Raw genomic sequence first — 9,292 nt, forward strand, 5'->3', positions numbered from 1 at the left:
AATTCCAAGCCTTCTCTCAACCATGACAAGTGTCCTCATGACCTGATAATCCATCTCACTCAGTCATTGCATGTAAACTGGACACACACACACACACACACATACACACACACACACACACACACACACACACACACACACACACACACACACACACACACACACACACACACACACACACACACACACATTCAGCCATAACAATTTACATGATGGGATAGAAACAGGGTCAGGATTTGCATCTATCTTTCGTTTCATCCCAAGCTCCCAAGCTTTCAGGTAAAGTGCTTTTTAATCAGTCAACATTGGCAATCAATGTTTACTTCACTTTATCTGTCATAAAGCTTTTAAAATAACATTTCTTAAAATGCCATTTATTTAATTACATATGCATGGCGATGGATTACATTTATCCTCATATATCAGTGAGTTGTTGACGGTTTGACATAACACTGCTCTCCTATAGCATACCACTAGAGGGTAGAAAAACTACAAATGCCAAATCTAACCTCCCAAAGCTGCTTGTCAACACCATTGAGGTATAAAAGAATGGTCAGCTCATTTTTAAATCACAGGACACCAGATACAAGCATTTCGCTGCACCTACAATAACATCCGCTAAACACGTGTATGTGACCAATGAAATTTGATTTGAGGATGTTAATGGAGCCTAGGGCATCCTTATAAATCAAAAACGTCCATATCGACTGAACATCTTCATCTTGTTTTGTACTACACTCTCGTGGAAGCGTTGAACAGAGTAGCTGATTTGGTTCTGGGAGCAGATTCATCTTGGACCGACAGACAATACAGCTGTGCTGGATAATGATGATGTCATAATTATAGGATGATGAGAATGTAATGAATCCCCCGGATCCCGCGGAAGCCTCTACTTCCTCTTCATAGCAGCTCGTCCCAGTTCAGTTTGGGCTGTATAGCCAACTTGTATGACCATAGGGCTTAGCTATAGAGCAGATCTGGGAACAGGGTATCCTCCCACACACTGGTCATTTTCATTAGTAAGAAAACAACAGTTTCTCATTAGATAGGTTCAGGGAGTCACTCCCTCCCTGGTATGCTATGGGAGAGCAGGGTATCGTCAGACAGGGCCACAGTGTTCCCTGATGTGCGAGGGAGTTAGGGTCAGTCTGTCCTATCTGGTGTATTTCTCCTGTCTTATCTGGTGTCCTGTGTGATCTTAAGTATGCTTCCTCGAATTCTCCCATCTCTCTCTCTCTCTCTCTCTCTTCCTCTCCCTTCCCAGAGGACCTGAGCCCTAGGACCAGACCATGCCTCAGCACTACCTGGCCTGAGGACTCCTGGCCGTCCCCTCCCTAGTCCACCTGGCCATGTTGCTGATCCAGTTTCTGCTGTTCTGCCTGAGGCTATGGAACTCTGACCTGTTCAGCAGACGTGATACCTTATCTCGGATCTGCTGTTTTGACCCTCTCTCTCTCTGTACTGCACCTGCTATCTCAACCTCTGAATGCTCAGCTATGAAAAGCCAATTGACATTTACTCCTGAGATGTTGACCTGTTGCACCCTCTATAACCACTGTGAATATAATTTGACGATGCTGGTCATCTATTAAACTTTTACAACATCTTGAAGAACAATCTGGCTATAATGGCCATGTACTCTTATTATCTCCACCTGGCACAGCCAGAAGAGGACTGGCCACCCCTCAGAACCTGGTTTCCCTTGAGGTTCCTGCCTTTCTAGGGAGTTTTTCCTAGCCACTGGGCTTCTACATCTGCATTGCTTGCTCTTTGGGGTTTTAGGCTGAGTTTCTGTATAATCACTTTGTGACATCTGCTAATGTAAAAAATGGTTTTCTAGAAAAAAAATATGACAGAAAAACACATGATTTCACGTGTTTTTGGAACACGGCACGTGATCACGTTTTCACATGTAGTTTCATGTTGCCATGTGTTAACACATTAACTTCACATAAGATCACATGAAAACGTGTTTTTGGAATACCTCACATGTGAAATGAATCTGTTTTTTCCCCCATAAGGGCTGTTTTAGTCTGTTTTCTTCCGTTTGGTGCCAAATGAACATGTCCCAGGGAACCTTCACATGTGAAATTAATTTGTTATTTTCCCCATAAGGGCTGTTTTAGTCTGTTTTCTTCTGTTTGGTGCCTAATGAACATGGCCCAGGGAACCAGGGTGCCAGGAAAGCATATATCCTCCTTCCTAGCTCCCTACCCTACAGCCCAAATCCTGCAGCTGTTGTCTCTGAGGCCTGTTGGCCTGGCAGGACTGACGTGTGGGGGTGGAAGGAGGGATGTCTCTGGCCATCTTTCACTCTCTAGTATTTATCTTTCTTTCTGCTTTCTTTTGATCTCCCTTTCTCGGTATTTCCCTCTCTCCAACCCTGCTCCTGTCTCTCTACCAACATGATAGCAACACGTTTATATATAGACTATAGATCAAGAGAAACAAAACTGGAAAATAATCAGGGCTTTGACTGATAGAGCTAGCTTCCCAATCCCCCTATATGCGTTGGCTGTGGTAGCCATGTTGGTTTTGTTGCCCAGTGATCGTTTTGTTGTTTTGACTAAAAGGGCTGGCTGCTGGCCTTTCCCTCACCCTGCCTGGCTTTGCATTGCTGGGTTGCAACGTACATATAGCACATAATTAATGAGCAACTGGGATGTTGTTTGGTTGTCTGGACAGCAGCAGTGCACATGTCACTGACTGGGCCCTCCCTGTCTTTCCTGCAAGACTCCAACACACACAGAGGGAGAAACTCACAACCCTCACACCGTATCCAGTCGTCTCATTCGTCTATGTCTAAGCCCCTCTGCCTACCCTCCTGCCTATGCCTGTTTTCATCTCTCCCAGGGAGAGAGGGAGAGAGACAGGGATTGGAGGACGGAGGGAGAGGGGGAGGGTCCAAAGGAGAGGGAGGGGGGGAGGGAAACGAGAGTTGCGAGGCAAAGGACTGGTCACATGACCAACAGCCAGAGCTCTGTTTACAAACCAAAGAGAGAGAGAGAGAGAGAGACCCTTGTATTGAATTGAGAGAGGCAGAGGCAGAAATATAGGAACAGCAGCAGCAATAGCAGAAGCAGCAGAGGAGGATCGAGGCAGATTTCTAGACCACCATTATGGATTGAGACAAAGAGGGAACCCTGCCATCATGACCAGGCCAGCTGGAGGTGGGAGACTGTCTTTATCTCAACATTTTTCTCAATCGAAGCAGCAGATGGTTAGAGGGAGAGTAGGAACTTCCCCCTCCTAAATACACACACAGACACGTACACACACACAGACACGTACACACTAGCAAAATATCCCAGCTAGAAGACTGTCCTTTGTGTTTTGGGGGAATCATGTTTTTCCTGCTGTGAAGAGTACGCTCTACCCCTCTAGTAGATCAGAGCCCTGAAGGAGTAGAGGAAGAGAAGGAGAAGAGAGGGCAGACAGAGGGGATAAGGCTTGTGAAAATCCCTCTGTTCAGAAGGATTTGGAGGGGGACAAAGCAGGGACTAATACCTCCCACACTGGAATAAGAGCAGGGACTCTTGTCGTTTGGAATGGTTTTCTGTCACTGTGATGAACTGGACAGTTGTTGTTTACCGGATTGCAATTTATGGGGCTGTTTTTCTCCTGAATGCAAGTTGTTTTGATTGGGAGGAAAGGAAATGTGTTGTTTTGATTGGGAGGAAAGGAAATGTGTTGTTTTGCTCCGTGTCGAGAGAAGATTTCACCAGTGGACATTGACATGAGGTAAGAGCCATGTGACTAAACTGATTTCTTCGTCTCTCTCTGACAGTCATCACTTGGACGTCAATGTCGAGAGAGGAGAAGGAGCACACACGAGGACTGCAGCACTCCCAATCCCACATCTCCCAATCCTAACCCTCGGGAGCTAATCCAGATTTGGGAATGTCGCGCATGGATTGCTGAGTGGACAAAACCGCACAGCCAGAATCTGCACAATCTTCTTCTCGGAATTCTGATCATCTTCATGGTTTTGTTTTTGGACGATCCACCACAACCTCAAACCACCCCAGCGACTCGTTTGTCTTCTTTTAGCCCCAGTTTAGAGACTGATTTTGGGCTTCCGGGCATCGGGGTAACCTGGTAGTTTGGCCCTCATACAGGTCCAGCCTTCTCCTGACAGGGCCTGGATTTACTGCTGCAGTCCTGGGAGTCAGGTTTCATGCAACCATTCCAATGGTGTAACGGTAAGTGTTTTCCCCCAACCTTCTGCCATGTCAATGTAACGCAGTCTGTAGCTTACACAGCCTGTGTGTTCCACTATAACACTCCCCCCTCCCTTCAACTCTTTACTTACTGCTAACAGGGCTTCTGTATTGCAAGCATTGATATGCTTGAGAAATGACGAAATTGAATGCGGGTTCAGTTGGGTTTTGTCGAAAGGGTGAAACGGCACTCAAAATAATTCAATTTCCCAGTGTGATGTTTAGTTAGTTATATATACAGTGGGGCAAAAAAGTATTTAGTCAGCCACCAATTGTGCAAGTTCTCCCACTTAAAAAGATGAGAGGCCTGTAATTTTCATCATAGGTACACTTCAACTATGACAGACAAAATGAGAAGAAAAAATCTAGAAAATCACATTGTAGGATTTTTTATGAATTTATTTGCAAATTATGGTGGAAAATAGGTATTTGGTCACCTACAAACAAGTAAGATTTCTGGCTCTCACAGACCTGTAACTTCTGACTAAATACTTTTTTGCCCCACTGTATATAGGCTACATAGCAACCATCATGTTACTGTAACTAACGGTACGACTAGAGGTTGTTTAGCTATTCAATACCTAGCCGGTCTCTGCATATGGTCCATTCTACATCTGAGAAAATAAACTGTCTATGTAACCATGTTTCAATTCTAAGACCCCCTACTCCCATTCGCCCCTCCCTTAACCCCAATGTCAAATGAATGACCCCATCCCTGCCACTGTGCTCAAGCTGTACCCGTTCTATCACTCCAAATGAAGTGACACGGCCGTTAAAACAGACTGGCAAAGAGAGGGGGGTGAGGGGGCATCTCGTCCATGGTGAGGCAAATTCACAAGAACAGAACACATGGGGCATATGGGTGGAAGTGGTGCTTCCTGGTTACCATTGTCTTGCCAAATGGTGCCTCAGTCCCTAGAGTGTTGTGTGTCTGTTCATGAAAAGGCTAGCTAAAGCCCCCAACCAACCCCCACCCATGACACACACACACACACACACACACACACAACCCACAAGCCAGCCACCTAGTCTGTGAAGGGGAGTCTGTGGAACAGATGGCCCACCGACGGAAGTGGAGCCACCGTACTCCATGTTGGTTTAGTTCACTGCCAATTACGTGCCTCGGCTCCAGTCAGAGCAGAGCAATACAGAGCAGTACGGGTGGGATGGGAGCCAAATACCAGGCAGTCACTTCCCCCTCCCTCCCCACCAAATATTGACCGTGTCGTTTGGATTGTCAATACAAGGCTTACTAGGCTTTCTAACATGAAGCCCTAGATAGTAAAACACATGTCGGTGGCTCTGGTGTCCTACATGGAGGGTATAATGGAGATGTCTAAGGGAGGAATACCATACAATAAGCAACGCAGTTATAACGAGAGCCCTATATTTAGACTGAAATATATTAGTCCATGTATAAATATGTCTCTAGTTATAACACCTACGTGAGAAGTGAACCAGCGAGAGATTCTGCGTTCCATTTTAGTGTCTCTCCTGTTTTAAAAGGTGTGTAAACAAGAAGCTGTGAGCCGTTTGCATGTGGGGGATGTGTCCCCGGCTCCTCTGTTTTGAGAGGGGAAAACATATTAGTATTTATAACACTTACATTATATGGTAAGTGAGGTAAGCTGTGACATGTTTTCGTTCATGTCCCTCTGTTGTTTTGACAACCTCTTTCATGACAACAACCTGTGTGAAAATATATATTTTTCTTCTCAGGATGCTTGTGGTTTAGGTCTCCAGCACTTTGAGAAGTACTGTGGACATAGCAAGATGGATACCACTTACCACCTGCCACTCAATGTCTATGTGATAGTGCTGGGCATCGGCCTGTTCGTCTTCATGCTCAGCCTCATCTTCTGCTGCTACCTCTTCAGGTATGTAGGGTCATCACTAGCTGGAACAGCCACAAAGTGATGAACTCTGCCTATTTCTACAATTTAACATCTGAATTTAAACCTAACATTAACCATACTGCTAAACTTATGCCTAACCCAAACCTTAAATTAAGACCAAAAAGCTCCTTTTTGTGCTCATTAATGTTTACGATATAGTGAATTTTGACTTTGTGGCTTGGAAACTGTAGGGGGAAGGACCCAAACAAAGATGGCTGCTGGCTGGTTGCCATTGCAATCAGGATATTAACATGTAGACTTATCCACATGGAGGCTTCACTTACTATGCTTCAAGAGCATTATTATTAATTATGTATTATATCATATTATAGGCCTATGATATTATTTATATACAGTATCAGTCAAAAGTTTGGGCACACCTACTCCTTCCAGGGTTTTTCTTTATTTTTACTATTTTCTACATTGTAGAATAGTGAAGACATCCAAACTATGAAATAACACATTACATGATTCCATGTAACCAAGAAAGTGTTAAACAAATCAAAATATATTTTATATGTGAGATTCGTCAAAGTAGCCACCCTTTGCGTTGATGACAGACATTTTAAAGTGATGCCAAATTGTGTACTACGTCATCCATTTCGTGTACGTTATCCCCCCCCCCAAATAAGAAATGTTATGAATTCCAATTCACACAATATGTTTCAAATTTGTAAATCAAAGTTTATTTGTCAACTTAAGTGCTTCCCGGACTCCATCTTTAAACACGGCCATTTTGTATTGTTCTCTTTGTAGGTTGAAACAGCAAGGGACGAGGGAGCAGTTCAGCTACAACGAGGTAGGCCTTTCTCTACACGAGCACATGTAGCACTGGGGTCTGACCAGGGTTCAACTACTACTACAGTATTTCACACTGTTGCCGTCAGCGTGCGTTGAAACAACGCCCACTAGTCTTTATAGTTAACCTTCCATTACGTCAACCTTGGATTTGTGCCAATACCTGTGTGTGTGTCAAGTAGCTTACATCTAACATATGTACAAACTGCTCTTTTGTTCTCAATAGGTGGTTCTTAAAGGGGCAGGCAAGAAGCTGAGCCTGCTAGGAGTAAGTCGTGTTCTTCTGTTATTTCAATATGCAGATTAATGTAACATTTTCTGACCCATTTCCGTGTGGGCGATGCAATGCCTTTCATTTAACCTGGTGTCGAGTGTTTGAACTCAGATGATGTATTTAACTTCGTGCTAAGGGCGGGTTGACTCGATCATTGTTCTTGTAAATGTGACCACACACACTAACACACACTAACACTTTTTTTCTTCTTGCCCTTAAAGCAAACGTGTGCAGTATGTTTGGAAGAGTTTCGGACCAGAGATGAGCTAGCCGTGTGTCCGTGTTCGCACGCATTTCACAAGAAGTGAGTTAACCGTCAGGCTCGCCTTATAGACAGAGCTCACAAAATGTCAACACGTCTGTGGTCATAATGACGTTCCAGAGGCAGCTGAAACTAACATGATAACATCATAAATCCTTCTGGTTCCATCCCCCCTTTCCTTGAAGTTAACATCCTTGTCAGATCAATGATTAGCTCATGGAAGAAAGGAATGAAGGACAGACAGAATAAAATGTTTGAACAGGTTATGCACTTTTTGAGGAAAATCGGTCTATTTTGTGTGTCCCATCCAGGTGCCTGCTGAAGTGGCTGGAGATCCGTAGCGTGTGCCCCATGTGTAATAAACCCATCCTCAGGCTCCACCCAGACCCCACACAGGGAACTGAGGGGCCCCAGGACCCAGAGGAGGTGTGAAGGACCCTCAGGGGCCACCACGACCGCCATTCGCACCTGTACGCATTTACACGGAATTGATGGTCATTTTATGGACATCACACAGAGTCGATTGTATTCTTAAAGTGGCTTCCATGGTGTTAGTCTTTGACTGAGCATTAATCAATATGGCTGGGGTTTGGCTACTGTATATGGATGTTGATTACACCCGTCCAGGCCTTTCAGATCGTCAAGAAAGTCAACGATGACCGAGGGGGCAGGGCGCAAGAGTGTGTTTCAGGATCGGGCCCTACTAGTTTAGCAATGGAACCTAAAAACAAAATGATAACTCTAACCTTGAGGGATGTGGTGTTTGGAATTTGGCCATACTAGCATGCCAATGGGGCTTCCTGCAAGAAATGAAGGATAGGGTAGGGGCTCGGGTGCAGCAGGTCAGTTTGGGATTGGGCCCTCCTAGCTTAGCAGTGGAGCTTCATAAAGCTGCCGTCTAGCCTCCCCCTTTAGATCAGTGAGAATGAGTAAAGGCCATACGGACACTCCTGACCCAAATATTCATTTTTCAGCAGCATACTAATAGTATCTCCAGTGAGAATGAGAGGAAAGTGACATAGGAACGGGAGCCACTTTAGAATATTGAGTTCCCCCCGTCATTGGACGATGCCTGGTACAACACTGCCAGAAACAGCCAATTACAAACGACACGTCTGGCATTCTGAGAAGGTCATTGGTCGAGTATCAGGATTGATGTAAATGGATACCTCTCATACCTCAGGGGTGTTACAATACAAGCCAGCACAAACATGCCATTCAATACCATGTGCCACACACAGAACATGTCCAATACTGCCAACTCCAACCAAAGCAACACTATACTGAGGTAGTCAAAACATTGGTCACGTTCCAGGCCGACTACATTGCAGTCGCGCCACACGCAGCAACAAATGGTTCTATGCCACATCATAGACTGCGTAGACGTATGCGGTTAGCTGATATGTGAAACACTTATCCAGGCGTGGAGATCTGGCAAGCGACTGCAAGGTCGTCGGTCTGGAACGCAGCCATTGAGATCTGGCAAGCGACTGCAATGTAGTTGGTCTGGAACGCAGCCAAAGGCTGGAATCACAAAACCAGTCCAATACCAACATTACAGCAGCTCTCTGATGTACAGAACTATATATCCAGGAGTGTGTATGAAATGGCACCCTATTCCTTACACAGTGCACTACCTTTGACCAAAACCCTATGCAGGCCCTGGTCAAAAGTAGTGTACTATATAGGGAATAGGGTGCCATTTCTGACACAAACCAGGTCCATAACCTCGAAGACTGATAGACAGCTAGTCTTGCCTGTATGTATGTACGTAACGTTGTGACCCCCCCCATCTTGTAATTTTGTATCGTTTGTCGCTTTTAAATAAAATATGTATCCTCTC

General features: G+C 44.9%; 1 protein-coding gene across 1 annotated transcript; it reads left to right on the plus strand.

Moving 5' to 3' along the window:
• Positions 1-2,942: 2,942 nt before the first annotated feature.
• On the plus strand, positions 2,943-9,292 carry LOC110493474 (RING finger protein 122). The gene is made up of 7 exons (XM_021567770.3): positions 2,943-3,170; positions 3,788-4,202; positions 5,940-6,097; positions 6,872-6,914; positions 7,140-7,181; positions 7,409-7,491; positions 7,761-9,292. The coding sequence occupies exons 3-7, from the start codon at positions 5,994-5,996 to the stop codon at positions 7,879-7,881; spliced, it is 393 nt and encodes a 130-aa protein (XP_021423445.1). The 5' UTR covers positions 2,943-3,170; positions 3,788-4,202; positions 5,940-5,993; the 3' UTR covers positions 7,882-9,292.

The sequence above is a fragment of the Oncorhynchus mykiss genome, chromosome 17 (genome assembly GCF_057628025.1).
Source record: "Oncorhynchus mykiss isolate SJ-2025 chromosome 17, ASM5762802v1, whole genome shotgun sequence".
NCBI classification, from domain to species: Eukaryota; Metazoa; Chordata; class Actinopteri; order Salmoniformes; family Salmonidae; genus Oncorhynchus; species Oncorhynchus mykiss.